Below are 21304 nucleotides of genomic sequence, written 5' to 3'. Positions count from 1 at the left end.
TATAAATGAACAACAAATAAATTAACAAAACAATAAATATTACCCCACAAAAAAACATTTTTGAAACATGTAAAATGGAACAGGACCTGAAATGGATGGATTACATATGTTTGTTATATGGTGTTGATGGGTTTTGCAGAAGGTTCTCAAACTCATGGAAACACACAGTGCAGTCAAAAATATTAGGATAGCGATATTTTTTTTAAATAATTGTTTTGGCTCTGAAGTTGACTGGGACTTTAAGACTTTAAATGCGTTTTAGGTTGTTGACATCCATATTGGGTGAACACTAAAGAACTCGTAGACCTTTTACCCTTGGGAGGAACACTATTTCCAAAAAGATCTATAAATTCTACACAAGTCATCAGATATGAATGTAAACACATTCAAATTAAAGTTGAATGTCAGCACTTTAAGCTCATTGTGATAGTTTCATTCATTTCAAATTCATTGTGCTGGAGTACAGAGCCAAAACTGCACTGTAACCAGCTTTGTGTAAAACATTATTTGCATTCATTCCAATGTATATACATATTCCTCTGTTAAAATATATGTATAATAATTTACCTTTAAGAAATCAGCGGTCAGCCTTTCTGTTTTCCAAGCAAAGTTATTCAGATGTAAGGCAAAGATGACCGATCTGATAGGTAAACACATCTCACTCCTAAACTCGGAAGTGGAAATAACACCGGTCCCTCATTGATGCCCATGAAAAATAAAATCTTTATCCTGTAACGTTTGTGTTTTTGTTGCTGAAGAGGTGAGTTTAAAATATTTTGGTTTTGTGGTTAAACTTTGTGCTCTTGCCTTTCAAAAGGTGACAAGAGAGCAAATGTTCCCGACAGTGCAGTGAAGACAGAGGGTAGAAGCAGCTACTCTGGCAGCAGGTCATCTCCCAGCTCTTCATCTGCAAAGTCGTCGTCCTCCACGCGTCTCTTGGCTCCCGTCTTTGGTCTCTCCATCTGAGGCCCAAGTGGGTCCACATAAGACGCATCTACACGAGAGGCACAGAGGTTTTACTTGTTATGAAATGTCGTGGCCCCGTTTTCTGATAACAACCAATCTTGTCTCCAAGAGCTATTTTATTTAACCAGGAAGTCCCTTGAGATTGAAATCTATTTTCCAAGGGAGACCTGGCTAACACAGCACAACAGTTAAGTAGAAAAAAAAAAAAAACACAAGAGAAAGGGAATGTGGAGATAATGAAGATAATGTGCAGCACACAGTTTATAATTCATATTACTGGGTGGAAGTCCATTTAAGAAAGTCCATTTTGTTTGAGTTACTCTTAAAACTTAAAATAAATCAAAAATTAAGTAGTGGTGGTTTCATGATTGTATTTATTTGAATATGCTATTGAGAATGTCGTTGTTTCTGTATTAGACCTGCTGTATTTAAGCCTGTGGCAAACAACATATGTATCATAAATAAAGGGAAGTGAAGATTTGGACCTCGTGTGTAAGTATAAGCTGGTAAACCATAATTAATTTTTTTTTTAAACAATAAAAACTTCAGTAGAAAATGTAGTTTTTGGTTCCTCTTGTAGGTTCCAGACCTTCTTTAAGATGCTGTTAGCCTCCTACGTTTGGGAAAAGTTACTCGTCAATTCACAATCATTTCTAAGAGCGTCTTCAGTTACCATGTTTTTGGGAAACACCTCTTAAACTTCAGAAAGTTCGAAAGACAGAATTTACGACCATCTTAACCTTAAGAGGCTTTTGGGAAACGAGGCTTTGATCGGTCTATGAAGAATTTCACTCATCCAGGTAGTAAATAATCTTTAAGTACTCCGCCAAAGGGAAAATGAGTTTGCCATTTAGTTTTTCCTTTTAAGATGAAGAAAATAGATAAGTATGCAGATTGTGTGTTCTCTAGCTGTCTCTTAGTTGTCACTGTAAGAGCAGTTTGTTTTTTAAATCTGCGATTGACCATAAGAAGACAAAGTATTTTCTTCTCCTTGTTATGAAGTATTGTTGGCAACTTTCCATTTGAGCGACTTGAAATGGCAACAAGAGCTGCAGACTCTGCATGAAATGGTTATGTGACTGTCAAAAATACATACTAGACAATATATGATTGGCGGTCGAGGTGTCAGTGAACCTCAAGAACACAAAAGACAAAAAAAGAGAACAAGTTTGACAACTTATATTATGTAATTACAGAGGGACAGAGAGGTTTCCTCACCTATTTCTTTTGGGCTGCTGGCCTCGTAGGGCTCATTGGAACCAGGAAGTGACCTCATCTTGGCACTCAGCCGCTCTCCTTTAGTGCTGTTGCTGCTGTGTCCACTGTCTGCACAAAACACACATGCAGACACTCAGAATGTGCAAATGTACTGAATTATGACCTTTTTAAAAGCATCAGTCATAACCATAATCATTTGTTCTGATACAGTTAAAAATGTTTCTCAAAGCTATTTTGCTTGGGTGTAGTGAGACACGTTTTACCTTGTGTGCATTTGTGGCTTGCATGAGTTTAGATGCGTGTGTGCAGGGCTCATTTTGGATTTCAAAACTAATTTACACAATGTAGGCTGCAAACTAAGCCATTCAATTATTCAGCAGAAGAACATTTGTCCTCAAAATGAATTTATCAACAGCTGACCAACTCCCTGTGTTCATATCACTGTTATACGTGATGACTCTTGGCAGCCTTTCCATTTCAAATCCAACTAGATGAACTCAAAATTGCACTGAGGTCAAACTCAAAGTGAGCGTGCTTTTCTCACATTCTCAAAAGTCAACATGGTGGAGATGTGACATTTTTGTGTATCACAGTAGATTCCAACCATTTTTTTGGACACACGCTCACAGAACACATCATGCTCCAAATGTATTGAACTGGCAGTAGTTGAATTTATCCTTTACATTTAGCCAGCTACAGTAATTTTCACATCACTGCGTGCTTGTTAAATTGTTTTGTGGGAGGTGTGTTCTGTGCAGTTTGCTTATTGTAGCTGGTAATTTATTGGTACCTGTAACAAGAAATATTCTAAAGATCAGTATCACACCAATTTAAACATTAATTTTCCCCCTTAAACACAAATTTGTGGGGTATGGGGTTTTTTTCTCCCCTCAGCATCATAGCTACTATTTTTTTCAAATTAGCTGAGCTACTGAACTGACTGAGCAGTTACAAGATACCATTTATCAACCAAACTGTAACAGGTTAAAATCCCTGCAACAGTATTGCATCCTACTAGACTGCCTTTAAGCAAGACCCTGAATAACAGCACCAGCTCTCCTTATCATCTTAGACACAGAGCTGGTAACTCTTCAGATGTGATGAATATGTTGGGAGAATGTGTGTGTGTGTTCCAGGCTCAGATGACAGGCTAACAGAGCGCTCTAGTGAGCTGAAGGACAGACATGATTACAGACAGCAGGAGCACACATCTGGCTGCCAGGTAGCCTTGGAAACTGTTGCAAGCAAAAGGCAGAAAGCTGAAAAACAGGAGGGAGGAGGAGGCCTGATATTCTACCTTCCCTCACAATCCCAAACATCTCACACAAGGCCTCACAAATTGCTGGCAAACTGAAAGCTCTGCTGGAAAATTAACTTTTTTTTCTCCTTAGTTTTTCCTTTTCTTGGATGGTCTCTGGCATTTCTTTTTTATAATACACAACAGAGAGACACAGAAAAGGGGGATGACAGGTTAGAAGTCAAAATTAATCATGTGTAACAGTTTCCACAATTTGTATGTTTTATACGCCTCCACAGCAAAGAAAGAGACATTGATCTGTATCGATGAGTCAACTTATTGGCTTTTGCAACTCATTTTCCTTCAAACTTATTTGGAAAAACACTTTGAACACTAGTAGATCACAAAAGGGTCAAATATAAAGACAATACTGACTGACTAACGGCTGCTTCATGATAGCAGTGAAATACTACCCTGAATTTGTTGACTTATGTGCACAGAGAGAACAGAAACACAACAGTTAAGAGAAAAAAACAAGTTCAAAAGCAAATACTGTAAGAAAAATGTTGGACCCTGGACCTCTCTCTTGCTCTGTGACAATGGTTTTTACCAGTATCAAAGAATGACGCATGTTAAAATGTGTGAGAAAAAAGAAACTCAGCCTTGACACACTCAGTGTACATTGCTGAAAATACGCAGACTTTACAGAAAAGAGGGAAAACTCTCAGGTGCACTAGAGGTTTTCTCAAATATCTGAAAAGAGGTTTGGCCAAATCACTCCCTCCTCCTCAGTGCAAACACAGACTGCAGTCCAACATCACAGCTTCCTGTCACAAGATTTCTGGACCAGTTTCAGGTGTTTTGACCATAAAACTATACTTAGGTTTCATATCGTATGTTTATCTTGGTAAAAACCATTGTAACCACTCACTTCTGCTGCGTCCCTTTGCAGTACTTCACTCAGATGGTTTTAAATAGTAAAAATGATTTTCATTCATTTTCTCGCACAGTACAATTGGGCACTTGCAGTACTTTTAATTTTAAGACACTGGTATTAAGCCAGTGGTGTTATGTTGTGCGTGTGTTTTTCATATTGGAATGTGGCTCCTTAAAGAGAAAGCCCACCCAAATTATAGAAATCACTGGACTGTATGATACTGTTCTGACTACAACATTTTAAAAGCAATAAAATGTAACTTTGTGGCCCTGCGATGGACTGGCGACCTGTCCAGGGTGTACCCCGCCTTTCGCCCGATGTCAGCTGGGATTGGCTCCAGCCCGCCCGTGACCCTGTACGCAGGATAAGCGGTTGACGATGGATGGATGAAAATGTTACTTCTCCATAGTACAAAATGTATGTGCAGAGAGTTTGTGATTGATTGCCAATAGTAATTTAGCTGATCACGAATAAAGGTTTTCAATTCTTCAAAATGGAAACTAATGCGGAAATTTTAAAAAATACTTGTGTTGCTGCAACGACACAAGGAGGAGTTTTTCATCAGCTCATTTGAGAGGAGGGAGAAAAATAAAGAGTTATCTCTAACTGATTTAAGTTATTTTAAAAGACAGGTAACACTGCTGTGCAGTAAATAGAAAATACTCAGTTTAATTCTTGAGTAGTTTAAGATTGCTCTGGGTGGCAAAAAATACTTTCCAATATTTCCACCTGCAGGCTTCACTTATGATACACTTATGCCAATGATAATCTTACATACCTCTCCCTGAGTCCAACAGTGGACTGAGTTGTTTAGACTCAGATTGAGATACTGACCAGCAAAGAAGAAGAAGCAGGGTGAGAATACAAATGAAGCCGGAAAAGCCAGAGAAACAGACCGGCAGGAAGACAAAAAGGAAAGAAACATTACAGAGTTGGACTGAAAATCGTTGCACACAGATACAGAACACTAGCATGTGTAATAAGAGCTAATGAGAACTCATTTTTGGCATTTTATAACTTCCGTTCGCTTACCTGCTTTAACATCCATATCTGGTGTGCAGTAAGGAAGTAAGAAAAAGGTCTGAGGTTCAGTTAAACATCTTAAAAGTGTGAAAACCAATGTTGAAGGATACAAAGGATTGAGCATGTTAGATGATGCTGAAAAGCTTCTCTTTAAACAGATCCAGTTACAGCTCAGGCAGTACGAAACAAAATGGAAGAGGAAACGCACACAAGTTTGAGGATTTCTGATCTAATTTATCGCAACACAGGGGAATGATGGAAGTCTTGGCAGGGTGCAGCAACAGGCACATTAACAGGTGCCAGAGAGAGAGAGATTTTTTTTTTTATAAAAAAAAAAATTATATATATACACACACACACACACACACACTTTTTTATTTTTTTTTTAAACTATACTACAGGACGACATTCAGCTGCACAAGAGAGAAAAGCTGGGTCTTGTTATAGTTTTTGGCAACTCTCTAGTTTGTCTGGATTGCATTTGAGATATGCTGATGAGCCAGCTTTCCAGTGTTGGAGCCAGTCTAGATATGTGTCTGTATTTGTTGTGGATCTGTAGTGAAGGAGTGCTAAAACTCTGGAAGTTTGTCTTCTCTGGTGTCATCTGTGGCTTTAGGCTCTTTGTTTGTTCAGGACTCCTATACATTCTTATTCTACAAAAAGATGTGAGGCTACATATTCTTTCCACATCTTTCCAGTGTTTGTCTCCAAAAATGTTATGGGTAGGATGCAGGAATTCAGTCAACTAAGGAGGACCGTTAATCTGACCCAGAAAGGGCTTCGACCAGTTAAGTGACCCATTTGGGACTAGATTGGGAGATACAGCTACATAACAGTTCCTTTTATGGACTTAAAAATAAATGTACTTGTAACAGAACATGACTACAGCCCTCTACTCTAGTCAGGACTCAGTGGAGTGTATAGAGGTATACCCATAATGCTGGCCTTCTTGGGAGAGGTGAGGACAGGTGTGGAGACGCCTGCTGCTCAGCAGCATGTGTGAGCAAAGGATAGAAGAGAGAGGAAAGTGATGACATCCAAAAAAAATAAATAAATAAATAAAAAAAGACTGAAAATGAGGGTGGGCTAAACAGTATTGATTAAAGGCGCTAAATTCTAATCAAAACTACCTGCGAAGATTTCCTGAGCCTTTAAACTCAGTCTGGTTCTGGTGCTCACAATAAACCTTTCCACGATATTCTTATTTTTTGAGATGTACCAGTATATACCTATATATATAGGATATTATTTTACTCATGCTGGTAGGGACTTGCATATACGTACAGTACGGTGTTACAAAATGGCAAATGTTATGTTCAGGGCCTCTTCTAGACAATTTCCACATCTACACACAGTAGGAACTTTGTATGTAATGGTGACTACTGACTCACCAGCACTCCCGGCGCTGCCCTCTCTGCCTTCTCTCCGACCCCTGGCACTGCCCTCCCGCCCTGACTTAACCCTCTGCAGGAAGAGAGAAAGAGGGACGAAGAATGAAGAAATTAAGATTCAATTGCAGACAAAGACATAAATAATCAAACACAGAATTCTAAAGAATTTGGTTAAAAAAAAAAATTAAAAAAAAAAAAAAAAAAGCATAAAATAAAACAAAAAAAACATGGACTCCAAACAAACGAGCAGAGACCAAACCAACACCATCTAGCAAGCAGCTAAGCAGAAACATTTAAATAAAAAGTGGAATTTTACATAAATAAATGAAGAAAAAAAACAAGTATAAATGTGACAAGTAAAAAATCTAGAAGGGGAGACATTTGCATAAACACCACAGCAATGAGCAGTCAGCAACAAAGATGAATAAAAATAATAAAAGGATATGGGAATTTCCACAGTAACATAACACATTTTACATGAACACGACATGAGAGTATATTTTTTTTCTCTCATTCATCATTTCACACACACTATGCAGTTATATTAACAGGATCAGTAGTTTTTTGCTGTTGTTCAGTTTTGGGATTAATGAGCCAACACTCTGGCTCTGTCTCTCTGTCAGCCTGTAGGATTGTTTCTCTGCTCCAACACTGTCTCTGGGTTGATTTAAGAGCAGCTGGTTGTGATTTGTTCCTGGCTTCATGGGACCAACACACACAGCTCTGTTACTCTGAGTCTCGCCTTCTTCTTGACTGACCCGAGACCACTTCCAGTTTTGTGGATCACAGGCCGTGTGGACCTTAGGTTTGGGAGCCACCATAAATACTAGTTATTGCATCCTTCAAGGTAAAGATGTAATGCAGAATTAATTTAAAGGATGTGATACATGGGACGGTCAGCTTTTATTCAGAGCTGAATAAAGTAAAAATAATAACAGAATATTCCTGTGATCTTGGAATTACCACTTGAAAGGGATTTCCACTGATTTCACAAGTGTTTACAGGTCTTGGGATGTACTACAGCACATGTGAATAAAAGTTGTATAAAGCCTTTTGTGGTTCCATAGGAAGCTGCATGAAGTTTGTTAAGTGTCCTCAAGAGATTTTGAGCTTGAGACTACAAGCTTGGAAATTACTTCTTTTTGTGTTACTTTCTAAAACGTTAGAATGAAGTGAGGTTACCAGACCTCTGCAGCCTGCTCCTCATATCTGCTTTAGGCCAGCAGCTGGAGGCTACATTAGCAGCTTCTAGTTTAACACACCCCAATCTCTGACAGAACTCACAATGATAGAGATGTATTGTGGGTTTTGACAAGGAAGAAGAACGCATGGAATAAAAAAAATAAAATAAAAAGATACTTGATGGTTCTACTGCACCGATTTTGATCATTTCATTGTGAATCCTACAAGGTTTAATCGGTGGAGTACTCTTTTAAGACAAAAATCATAAGAAAAGAAAATAGGAATAGAGAAGAAAAATAAACTAGGATATTAATTTGGATTTTGTTGATGCAGGTCTTGCAGGATAATTCCCAGGATGTACAGATTAACATATGAACCAATCTGATGCATGAGTCTCCAGTTATTCTGGGTTTGCTAAAACAAAACCAGTTACCTAATCCATTCAGATGTCTCCGGCAGCACTGAACAACCCAAACAAACTGCATGTAGCATCAGATCTGTGAACAAACACCACCCTTTTTAAATGACCCAGTATTAGTGTCAGCAAGGTGTTGAACAGCTGTATCGCACCTGCTCGCCTCAGAACATGGCTTGATTTGTGGAAAATCAATAGAAGAGAAAAACAGCTGTTTTTCAAGCATTCCTGGAGAACATGTGCACGTTCTCAATCAGCGTGTTCTTGTACAGGAACAGACAACAGGGCGGCAAGACATTGGTGAGGAAAAGATGATTAATGAAAGCTCACAAAAAGCCTGCAATATGACAAGCAGTTAATTTATGAGGCTGCATAATGTTAATGTTATTCAGATACATTACCTCATTTGAATGTTATATTATTAAACAAGGCTGCTTGTATAACGTTAGTTCAAATAAATCTCAAGTCAACATACTGGAGGTTTCAAGGTACACATTAAACACACTGAACCATTAGTGAGTTATATCTTTAGATGCATTTGCGCTCTTAAATTCACTGTCAATTAAACACTGTGCGCAGTGCTGTGGCATCTTCTCTATCAGGTTTTCTGATAATGAAGTTTGAGTTTGGTATCTGCACTTCTTGTAGTTTTCCATGTTTATTCAGCAATGTTAGTTATCGATGTTCCTACTAACTACCCCACCTCTCCTTCTGTTTATTCCAAACAAACTAATGTAAAATACATACCTTTCAGTGTGCCATATTATTCCCCAAGAAAGAGCGACCATACACTGTGTACAAATAATGACAACTGTCTACAGGTTAAATTGTAAAAGGTGTGACAGCCCAGAGACACACACCTGTTCTCTGATCTCCTTCATCTTCTCCACCTTCTTCAGCTTGGTGGCATATTCTTGGACTTCCTTCAATCCCATGTCTGTGCACAGCCTCACCAAGAAACGCAGGCCTGGACAAACACACAGTTATTATTTTCTTTACACTCTGACCAGTGAATCATCTGCTGTTGGTCAAGAATTTTGTTGAAAATGAAGTAACAGACAGGATGAATTACATTCCACATTTTCCGGAAACTTGCGGTGAATGTCTTTATACGTTTCCAGAGCTTTCTGGTAGTTTCCTGTAAAGAAAAAAAGAAAATAATGCAACTTCACAGCTTTAATGGACTCATTGCTAGTTCAAATCAACAAACACTGGGTAAGTCAGTTGTTCTGAAACTGTAAAGTGCACAGCTTTTCGTATTTACTGTTACTTACCCACTCACAGTCAGTGAAGTCAAAACTAAATATATTATCAAATATTATATCAATTTCATATATATGTCAACTAAATGACAATGCATCACTGCTTATGGACATCTACTTTTCTCTGATCTGGTTTTCAGTGTCAAAAGTCAAGAACCGAAGAACATTCTCACCACTTCTTCTGTAGCAGCTTGCCACCATTAGTTGCCACTTCACCTGGGTTGGTCTGAGAAACGCAGCAGAAAGATTTCCAGTCAGTGTGAATGCAAAACACTATACTGAACGCAAAATCTATACTGAATCGAGCTGGAAGGCAAGCAAAACCTAACCATCTGTTTACCATCTTTTAGTTTAGAACATCTTCACATTTGATGAAAGACTAAGACAACAATCAAAACAAGACTAAATAAAAATCATTCAGAAATGTGGTTTAACAAGTTTTTTCAAGCTGATATAACAACAAAAAACAAACACTACATTTTCTGGCATTATATTGGAACTGCTGAAATTATCATCAATTTAACACAGATCTATTTGGTATGTTACTTATCATGCTATTTCTATCCATGTAATACTATAACTAGTGATAACTCACTGTATGAGTGTGGCTCTTTCAAAGTACTGAATGGCCTTCTCACAGAACTGTGTCTCAATGTAGTAAGCCCCGAGCCATTCAATCACATCGATGTTGGAGGGGAAGTACCTGAAGGACTGGACAGCAACACAAAGCCAACCACATTAGACCGCCTAAAAGATAGCTAATGCTGAAATATTAAAGTAATCAATTTGCCTGTAAACAGAAAAATATTCAGTTATGCTTCTTGTACCTCGTAGTAGTACTGGAATGCCTGGGACTTGTCGCCCTCGCCATCATGCAGCTCTCCCAGTTTGGCCAGTGCCCGGGGGTCAGTGGGAGTTACGCTGATGACCTGCATCAGCCACTCGATTGCCTGTTGGGGATCTTCCAGAAGCTCATAGATGAAGCCAGTGAGTCAAGGACCAATAGATGCTCACATGGGAATGGATAGATATGCAAGTTTGAATCCCTAAATGAACACCTTCCCAACAACATCTTCTAAAGGTACAATTGTTTGAAGCAGTTAGCACACGTGTAACACACAGACACATGTAACATATCGAACTTATTAGTAGGATACATGTTGGCCAGCTGGTACATGACTTGGGCACTGTTCCTCAGAATAGCATGGAGCTTCAGGAAGCAGTCCAGAGCCTCTTCTAGACGATTCAGTCTCTTATAGGTTAGACCTGGTACAAGTGGAACGGGGTCAAAAACTGTCAATCGACTTATGTACTTTGGATCCATAGCCAATCCGAAGGCTGACAATATAACAAGTTCCCACAGATATTTTCATGGAAAAGGGTGACACATGAAGCCTTTACAGTGTACTTGACTTTACAGTAAGCAGACATTTTGAACCTAACTGCTTTTCCAAACTAGTCATGATCTAAACTCTAATGGTTGAAACATAGTGAAGCACAAACAGAGCTTAAATTGAACACTTAGATTCCCTATCAGCTATTACAGCTGAGAGAGAGATCTGAGAGAGAGAGAGATCGAGAGATCTCTATCTATCGGATGCCACTCCTTGTGGCATACACACAAAGACAGCTCAGTGTTTAAAATGACCAAGCAGACACCCATGCCTCACATACAGACTAAAAGGAAGACTTCACCATAGGCTGTCCATGGAGTTGTAAAATGATTGTTCCCAGATGTTTCTTGCATTATAAGAGGGAGCGTTATCTTGTTCAAAGTCTCTTCGACCATTTATGATAGTCATGAATCGATGTGCGCTTCATGTTAAGGGTACTATACTATAAATCAATGTCTGCATTATACACCACTATAGTGTATCATGAAAACGTTACCCAGGTTGTAGAGGGCCTCAGTGCAGGAGGAATCATTCCTCAGTGCTTCTTTGTAGAACTCTGCAGCCTTTTCATAGTCTTGCTTGACAAACACCGTGTTGCCTTTGTTGATAAGTGCTGCCGGGTTGTAGCGATCAGCGTTCATGGCAAGGTCAGCATATCGGTCAGCCTGGTCATAGTCCTTCTCCTGTAACAGTTGGAAGATGAGAATGGAAGTACCTGACTGGTAGCATGGTGGTACAGAGAATAGGGGCTGTGATTCAGCCATCCTTACAACAGGAATGTTTATCTTCAAATATTTCATCTAATTAAGGAATCGGGCTTCTAAGGGAAATCCTACCCAATCTCTTTTATGTGTATTAACTGAGAGCCTTTTGATTAGTCAAGGAGAGGATCTCACCAGGAAGTAGAGGAAAGAGAGGTTGGTGGCTGCAGCACTCTTCACTCTGCTGTCCTTCTTCTCAAATGTCTTCAGAGTTTCCACCGCCTGATGACACATAATAAGGGTAATCTATTTGCACTAGTTTTACTAAACATGTGCACAGTAATACTATATAAGTTATTTACAAGCGGATTTCCCCAGTATGTAACACACCTACAAACATAAAAAACAACATTCTTAAATTGAATTTTAAAATGCGATCTGAAGCTTTTGGTGTTTAGTATAATTTATGCTGAGCCATCAGGCCTTCAATAAATATTCTTCATATCAGCAAATATCAGAATCTGTGAAGGTGTAATTATACTAAAAACTATAGCATATAAAGCAGACCCATAAAGGAACCACCACAAACCACAAAGTAAATCCAAACATTACAATTCAAAGACTTAAAAAAAAAAATAAAAAAACTGCAGGTGACTGCAGGATGTAACCATCTGAACTTTTGATAAACGGATTAATGAGCTTTATATCTCAGACAGTCTTTTTATTTGCTTGTTATGCCACTGTAGGCACATTATATACTGGGGAGATTTTTCAACAGTATTAGTGTGTAAAATGTTAGCATTTTGACAAACCACCAGCTAGGCTACAGCTGCACTGATGTTGCAGAATACGCCACCACCACAGTCATGTTGAGTATGAAAGCACTACACACATGCATCAGATGTATATGGAGCTCTAAAGTGTTCAATAGAGAATAAGTAAATATGAAATAAATAAGACACGATTAAATTATGGAAATATATAAATAAAATCTGTACTTAAGAAACTCAAGTCATGTTATTTCATCCTCATTATTTAACAGATTATTGCCGCTTTTTCAGAGGTCTGCTTTTATTTCATAATGGCATTTTCCCACAGTAACACTTGTATTTCATGCCACTTTTTATTTCATAATGTCACTTTTCATGACAGTGGTGTACTCACCGCCCTCTCACCTTTGAGCTAATCACATGTCCCCTGATAGAGGCTGCTGCTGTAAAATCCTATTTGTAGTTAGAATAATGTTGTTCTAGTTAACTGGCTAAATTTGCCAAGAGCTGTTGGGCTTGGCAGCTTAAGAGAGGCTGGGGACATATGATTGGCTAAAAGGTGAGAGGGTGGTGACAACACCACTGTCATGAAAAGTGATGTTATTAAATAGAATGTGTCATTATGAAAAATATCATAATGAAATAAAAACAAACTTTTGAAAAATGGCATTTTGAAACAGTCTATAATGAAATTAAAAGCTACAATTCAATATGAATATAAAAATAATAAAATAAAAAATGAATTAAAAAATAAAATGAATTATGAAATCATTTCATATTAATGAGCTGAGTTTTGGTGATTTTTGATTTTGCTGGTTCATTTATACATTGTAGACAATTTATTCATATGATTATTTATTTAGAAAAGGTTTTCATTTTTTTTAATATTAAACATTTGGGGTTCCATAGGTGTAAAGTCTGTTAGTACAAAAACTATTGGCAACTGCAGTTTTATATTATTGGAAAAAGTGTTGATAAAGTAGTACTGTTAGCCACAGAGCAGCTTCACTGGCAAAGCTGCAGTTCCTTGAGAGCTCCGAGGTATATTGGTAAAGAAGAAACTTTTCTAATTTCCTTTTTGCACCAAGACTGGTTTTCAGGTTATAAACCAATGACTTCTTCTCTAATTTCTCTTGGCAGAAAATGCTTTTTTTAGTAGTAACATATCAGGAACACAATCTAAATGTTAACGTGGAAACAGAAGGCACACATACCTCAATCTTAGGCATGCAGATGGGAAGGAAACAAGACAAAAGCAAGAGAGAATGGAGGGCAATGAGAAGGGGAAAATTTGATTGTGATGCTGCACATAGCTGATCAGCCTTAGCCTGAGTAAACTGACACATAAACAACGCTGGCCAATAACTGTATGGAAACACAACGTTGTAAAAAAAAAAATAAAAAGATGGGAAAAAACTGTTAAACTGACAAAGACCAGATCATCCAAGTTACATAGTGTATGTTTAAGGGAAATTCCACTCACTTTAAAAATGTATAAATCTAACTGCTACTCCGATACAGTATTTTTGAGCTTTAATGAGAATATCTTTTCAGATTCAGAAATCTTGAAATAATTATAGCACCACATAATTATATGTTCTATTTCTGCAAAATCATTCTCTACTGTACTGGCTGATATGTTTGCAATTATATAACATATAACCAATATTTTAATTTTAACATGAAATGTTTGGTTGGAACATGTTCTCAAATATTCTAATACAGAGGTCTATTACAAAGCGGCAAATACTCGGACTGGATGCTGAGTTACTCTACTCAACTGTGCTTCTATGGCAACAACCCCAAACTATAGGGGTGAGATCCCTAAATTGAGTGGTATTCCCCTTTAAACTGTTGAGCCAAACAGTCACCTGGTTGAAGTCCTTCTGCCTAAGGTAGGTGATGGCTTTGTTTATCTCTAGATCGTTGGCAAGCTCAACATACTGAGAACTCTTCACCATGTCCACACACCTAAAAACAAAACAAACAACCATATATGCACAGTATAACGCTTTATGTATCATTTCACATCATTTGATGGTCGCTGCAAATAACATGTATATTTATGTATTATCCAAATTTGCCCAATAAGCCAGGTGCATGTGAAATGTAGTCAAGGCTGCAGTTGGATTTTGTTTGCTAATAATATGTCTCAGTGTTAAGTCACATTTTAATCTGTGGCTGATTAAAGGTTTGTGATTCTACCTCTTTAGTGGCTCGAAATTGTGCTAAACAAATCTCAACTGCAGTCACCTACAGTTACTAGAGTGAACTGGGTGGAAAATCCAATTGTACAATTATATCAAAAGGAAGACATCAAATAACATCCCTGTTGTTTTGATTTTTAGTCCCTAAACGGAATTTACTTTAGCATTTTAACCACTCATTTATGGAGATAATGACTAATATTGTCAGCTATCTGTAATTAAATCAGTTACCACCTTGAAAATCATGTTTTTGTGTTTTTGAGTCCCTCAAAAGACAGTCATGGAGCAGTCCCAATATATTTTATGCCCTCTAGTGTTAATATGTTAAGATGAAAAAACATATTTAAACAGAAACAAACCAGTCAAATCCAGTAGCAAAAGAAGTCTCAATGGCCGGAGCGATGAGCTTGGCTGAGGTCATGATGAACTTCTCAGCCAGGACTTTTCTATGTACAGTACACAAAGGAAAACAACAGTAATTCAGAAATAAATGGTACAAAACGTGAATATTAAAATAACAGTGTGCTTTGTATTTACAAATGCAGTGTTCTGGTGTTTTGGTATTGAAGAAAACATGTCAGTGGCTTGTAAGGTCAAGAATATCATCAGGTTTTGCTGAAGACAAGTGTGTGTTTTTGTTGTGTGAGATTTTTTCTTACAGATCTCTCTCCATCTGGTGAAGTTTGTCGTTCTTAATGGCCTCGATGACCATATTTGAGCTAGCGTCATCCTGAGAAAGATGACAGGACAATGTTGACATTAAGATGTTACAAGAACCACATTTAGCACTTTCTTATAAATATAAGTATTATGTACAGGGGCTATAGAGACCTACATAAGAATAAGGAGTAATTTCCTAACTTTGGTTATTCTTGGTCGATGTAAGGTTAGAGGACACAAAAGGGAATTTCCTTGCAGTCATCAAGAGAGTGCAATCTTATTCAGCTCATAATCAGCAGCACAGATCTTGAAAATACTGAATTACAAGGGACATATGTGTTTAGCCTAAAAAGATGACTGAATAATTAGCATGAGCACTGATAGCCATTATAGCTGGAAAGCTATAAAGAGCTCTTACTACAGAAACTTCATGGACAGATGACCCACAGAGCAAGACTTTGCAAGAAAGGTATTTATAAATAAACATAGCATATTATTGTAACTCACATTAGATGGGATGTACTTGTCTTCATCATCGATTCCCAGAGGAACAGAGATGAGCTTCTGAAAGGCCTTCTTCATCCTTTCCCTATCGCCAATGGCATAGTAGCAAAGAATAAGGTTGAAGCCCGTCTTGATGTTGGGGCTCTCACTCATGATGTGCTCAAAAGACGTTATGGCATCGGAGTATTGGCCCATACGGACAAAGACCACGCCGATATTCTGCATGATCTTGATCCTCATTTCCTTGTGAGCGTTGGAGATCTGATCTAATGCCATTCGGTAGAACTTGATGGCTTTGGGGTAGTTCTTCTGTTTGACATAGATGTTTGCCATATTAACCTTCAGCCGGCCTGGAGGAGCAGCACAGAGGTAGTTTGAAGGAAAACCACAGCAAAAGTACAACTGGTACAACAAATAATATAGTACAAGTCAACTTGTTTGGTCGTCATCTACTAATCAGAAGGTCTTGGTTCAAGCCCCTGCTGCTCCAGTCTGCATGTCAAAGTATTTTTGGGCATTGCCTGGCAGCCACTCCCATCAGTGTGTGTCAATGGGTGAATGTGACATGTGAAGTAAAGCACTGGTCGGAAGACTAGAAAGGCACTGTATCTGTGCAGTCCATTCACCATTTACTATTTCTGTCAGTCAGCTGGTGATATTTCAACCATTGGTGGAGACACAACAAGACAGTGACACAAGAAATGCTACCTATTGATTGATTGATCTTAAGACAAACAGCCAAAGACTCTGTTCCATGTCATGTTTATACTTCTCATAAAAAGCTATATTATGTGCTAGTTGTGTGTGCAATATGCAGTTGTATACTAAAACTACTAAGTTATTGAGGATGTTGTTGCCATTATAATTTGTACTTCATCACTGCACTGTCAAACCAGAATGACAGTAAGGCATATCCTCTTTTTCTTAATTTTATATCCATAATTAAAACATGGAATTTCCTGTCCTGCCTGCATAATTAGTAGATGCACATGGTTTAAACATATCTGTAATGAATATGAAGCAGAGTGGTCTTCTCACCTGCATTACTGAACATCTTGTTCTTCACAATGACCTGGTAGCTGTTTAGGGCCTCTGGGTACATTTCATTGTTAGCATACTGGTTGGCAAGGTTGAGCAAAACCTAGTAATGACAGAAAAGTCCAGTATTTCTAAATGAATTAATGGAAAAAAGACAATTAGGTCAGGACCTAAAATTGAATTTGCCATCTGTGAGCTGTGCCTACATAGCTGAGTGATTAAGTCAACTTCCTCAGATAAGAAATAAATAAAATAAATAAGTAAGAAAGAATAAATTACAACATTTCATCACTGCATAGCTCCTCAAAACAGTGTTTTCTGTATAATAACATAGATAATATGAAAAATATAGGACATTTTTTCCTTAAGTAACAAATAAATACAGGCTCAAGGAGTGGGTTTTCCAAAAGGTGGTACTTTAGCTTCTGAGGCATGTCATATCAGAGTGTAGGAAGTAAATGCTCAATCATTTCATTTACAGCCACTGGAACAACCACATATCCATATATATAACCATATATTGATTTATAGCAACTTTACTTACAGAGTAGGTGAGGTCTAAATTGATGTGTTCTGCATTGCCAGACTGTTCCCTCTGTCTCACCAGGGCTCTCTCCTTCCTCCCTGCCTCTTTGGCTTTTTCAAGAGCCTGTAGAAACACATCACATGCACACTTACAGTACATACAGAGCACATACAGTAAGTAGGCATGCACATCATACATTATTACTAATCAGTGTGTTAAAGAATGAGAGTGTCTGACCAGTTGTAAGGCTCCAATGCTCTGTGCCATGCAGCTCTCTTCTATCAGGTCATTAACTTTCTTCTCCAGGATCTTGATCTTCTCCTCAGGCCTGCAAGACCACAAACACAGCAATGTGTGATAATGTTGCTTGAAAACACGAGCCTTTCTCCACCCGCTTCACAAGACATGGCTGTTTGGAGATCATTTAGTAATAACTAAAACATTAGAAGAGTGCTGGAAATCTTTCCCCTCTACTCAGATTTAAATATATAGTGGAGAGAATTCAAATTTGTCCTAATACATAATACCACTTGTGAAATCAGTGCAGAGACTCTGGAAAACATCCATGAATATATTGAATTTATCAGTTTGTTCTAATGCAAAAAATAATATATTTTTGACTATACATTATTATATATTATTTTGTTTAACTGTCGTTGTGTCATATTTACGCTTACACATTTTCTTTGGGTAAAAAGATTCTACAGTATTATGGCTGAATGTGTGTCTTTAGATCCTAATTTTAATAGATGGGATGCAGCTCCAACAAAACCTCTATACAGGTCTTTTCATCACACATTGCTGCTAAGGGGAAAACATGAATCCTAGATGATGCACGGATAATCTTAGAAGAAACACTGAAACAGACAAATCAGTTTGAAAGGACAACTCACGTGTCCTCATTCTTGGCTTCAAGTGGAGGAGCGGGGCCTCTGGACTGGCCCAGAGGGTCAAAGTTTGAGCCTGCAAATACAAATCATACTAATTTTCAATGTAACAGAAATACTATATTGTTTACATAATTGCAATCTGTCCACATGAATATACACGTAGAGGTTCATACTAATAAAAAAAAGCTCCATTTCCTTGGGTAAATAATACTCCTGCTTCCTGCTGCTGTGCCATGCTGACATTGTCTCTCCACAACTATTTATATTCCAGAAGAATAACTTCCACAATGTAGACACAGTAAAAATGAGCAGCAACAGAATCACAAGCTCATCATGTGGTAATCCAAATCAATAGATAAGCAGCAAGAATGAATCACTAAAATAGCTAGAAATAGGCTATTTCTGTTTGTGACTGCCTTAAACTCACCACGGGTCAGGGAGGATGTGTAACCTGCTGCTCTGACAGCAGTCATTGGTCGGGCTGCTCCATCCTGTCACATTTTTATATGGTGAAAAACACAATATATAGTGATTTTTCTTCCCAAAAAAAAATTTGGTAAAACCACCTGTAAAACCTATATGGGTCAAATTAAAATCACTACACATTATATAGTACTGACAACTATTACATAATAAAAACTATGTAGGACCTTAATTGCACACTTGAGTGTTCAATCCCGCTCACCTGCACAGCTCCAGTCATGGGTCGGCCCATTGAAGAGGCCATAGGTATACGAGACTTCATGAAAAAGTAGAAGACAGGTGAGAATAATTTAGGTATTTTTTCTCTCTCACTCCCCATTTATTTTCATGTAGATCAAGATGAAAACAAATTTTCTATTTGAAAGTAGGTATAAGAATATTTCCTTTCTTAACATTTTGTAAGTTTATTGTGCATCTCCCAGATGAAGCTATGGTGGGAGGCCTGACCTATGCTAACGGACTATCACATTTTAAGGAACAAGGTGGTATTATGAGACAGGACAGGCCAGGCTAGCATGCTACCTTCACTAGATATCTCTACAACACACATAATGTCAGAACTGTTACATTATCAACTGAATGTGAAGACGTAAGTAAAAAAATAAAAAATAATTAAATTTTAATTGAAATTCTGGCGATATCTTACACATTGCACACTTTGTGATATGCTGAGTATTGTAACATATTACCTTTATTTCAACTGCAAGTTCTGCCCCCCACAAAAACTGTCAACATCTGTCTTGTCTAATAAGATACCAATCCTGCCGACCATGACCTCAGTTGACCTTACCAGAAAAAAAACTCAGCACCATTTAGTGGCCTGAAAAAGCATTTGATTTTAATATTTTAGTATCAATTTTTTGTGTTTTCAATAAGAATAATTGATATAATAAAATATTGATAATTGTCATCCATAAATCTATATATTACCACGCAAAAATATCAAGATGCTGTATCGTTTTTTTACCCCACCCCTACCAGTGATTTCATCTGTGCAACAGACCTAGATAAACACATTTGATGTATTGTATAATTCATGTCATCTTTTGCAAAGTAATATGAAAAAAAGTCTGTTGAGACCAGAATGTTAGTCTGATGTGCTTATTCAATAAAAACCTTGAAAAGAAAAGCAGTGTGCGGGTCTGTGGGACTCTCCTTTTTTTTTTAACAAAATTACTTGTGCTGCAAGTGCTGTAAGTTTACAAATGAGGTCTTGCTCAAAATCTATCCATTGCATTGTACTTACTCCAAAGGAAGACGCTAAAGGCCGAGCTCCAATGGCAGTGCCAGGAAATCTGGCAGTCATCTGGAAAATTAAAGACATACAATATTTTCACGAGTATTAACAAGTGTGCAATCTGGACATAATTTATCCTCCCTCTGAATATCTTTCTCTGACACACTATCATACATGTCATTTACACTGGGGACATGTCCCCACCCCTTTCTGAAATGGCTGATTTTTTCCTCATCACTTTTTCAAAGTATTTTTTAAAAATGTTGTGAAAATAGCTTGCAACAAGAAAAGGTTAAATAACATATGAAAATGCTTTTGGAAAAGTTTTTCTCCACAATAAGAAAACATGCAATGCAATGTTAATATAAAAGAAACAAATGTGCATTGTCACAAAAACTTCAGCTAAAGAAAACAAGCTGCTGATTACTCTATTATATTCTGTTATATTTTGAATTGTCACCTGCCTTTATATAAATAAATATGTTTCCCCCATAAATAGGTTCTCCACAATGCAGAAAATTAAGTGTTTAATGCTCAAAACTTTCAGGTGGACGAGCCCCACTCGTTTATTTCAGCATTTAATATTTCTTCAAAATAGTGTTAAAATATCTTCTCGTCTCTCCTGAGCTAAGTGGATCTTCACTCACACCCCTAATCTGAACTCTCACCAACACTTTTCCACACAAAGTGACGGCCTTACACACTATGGTCGGTACTCACCGGAGGTCTTCTTCCATGACTGGTCCTCACTGCTTGCTGGAAGCCCACATCATTCTCCAACTCCTTGAAATTGGTCAACAATTTATTCTTTAACGTTACATACCCACTGTCCACGCAAAAGTAGGCGTTGTACCCACACAAGCAAATTCCTCTTCAGCTCATATCGTAAAGCTCTAAGTTATTTGTATGCTTGTTAGCTGAAACTTACACTTGGATGCAAGCGGTTTTGAGCTAACTAATCAGCTGCCAACTTCAGAGCTAAGTATAACTCACCTCGGAATCAAATGTTGGATTATAGTCGTTGTAACCCGAATAAATATCATCCTCCTCCACAGCCAGATGCACGTTTTCCATTTCTCCTTCTCTGGGGAGGTGGTGTAACGAAATGCTCATGAATACGGGAAAACAAACCTTTATCTTTGCGAGCGAAGATAGTTTTGTTGTCGTTTAGGATTCAATCCCACAATTCAACGCGGCGTGGGTGGGACAGTTTTCATTTACAAACCTCTGATTTGTCACTTAGACGTCAATCATCAATTTGTA

The 21304-nt window shown here is 37.8% G+C and overlaps 1 protein-coding gene and 1 long non-coding RNA gene across 5 annotated transcripts; both read right to left on the bottom strand.

Moving 5' to 3' along the window:
• Positions 1 to 703: 703 nt before the first annotated feature.
• Positions 704 to 21254, bottom strand: ift88 (intraflagellar transport 88 homolog). Of its 4 annotated transcripts, XM_046055029.1 has the most exons (26): positions 21035 to 21254; positions 20762 to 20824; positions 20051 to 20110; positions 19007 to 19060; positions 18749 to 18812; positions 18325 to 18394; positions 17669 to 17759; positions 17450 to 17554; positions 16906 to 17008; positions 15871 to 16217; positions 15363 to 15433; positions 15063 to 15149; positions 14368 to 14467; positions 13711 to 13716; positions 11922 to 12008; positions 11522 to 11708; positions 10789 to 10897; positions 10459 to 10609; positions 10227 to 10342; positions 9805 to 9857; positions 9442 to 9507; positions 9230 to 9336; positions 6773 to 6845; positions 6314 to 6364; positions 2185 to 2292; positions 704 to 994 (listed from the first exon to the last, which is right to left on the bottom strand). In XM_046055029.1, the coding sequence occupies exons 1-26, from the start codon at positions 21152 to 21154 to the stop codon at positions 873 to 875; spliced, it is 2571 nt and encodes an 856-aa protein (XP_045910985.1). In that variant the 5' UTR covers positions 21155 to 21254; the 3' UTR covers positions 704 to 872. The 4 variants fall into 4 exon arrangements, with proteins under 4 accessions (XP_045910985.1, XP_045910987.1, XP_045910986.1 ...); XM_046055031.1 differs by lacking the exon at positions 6314 to 6364 and having other exon boundaries at positions 21035 to 21253; XM_046055030.1 differs by lacking the exon at positions 13711 to 13716 and having other exon boundaries at positions 21035 to 21253.
• Positions 12433 to 13030, bottom strand: LOC123974383. The gene is made up of 2 exons (XR_006825840.1): positions 12902 to 13030; positions 12433 to 12641 (listed from the first exon to the last, which is right to left on the bottom strand). It is a non-coding gene; the product is annotated as an uncharacterized LOC123974383 (long non-coding RNA).
• Positions 21255 to 21304: the final 50 nt, after the last annotated feature.

Source organism: Micropterus dolomieu, linkage group LG07 (genome assembly GCF_021292245.1).
Source record: "Micropterus dolomieu isolate WLL.071019.BEF.003 ecotype Adirondacks linkage group LG07, ASM2129224v1, whole genome shotgun sequence".
NCBI classification, from domain to species: Eukaryota; Metazoa; Chordata; class Actinopteri; order Centrarchiformes; family Centrarchidae; genus Micropterus; species Micropterus dolomieu.
Note: the sequence above shows the minus strand (reverse complement) of the source record. Positions and strands in the feature narration are given on the sequence as shown.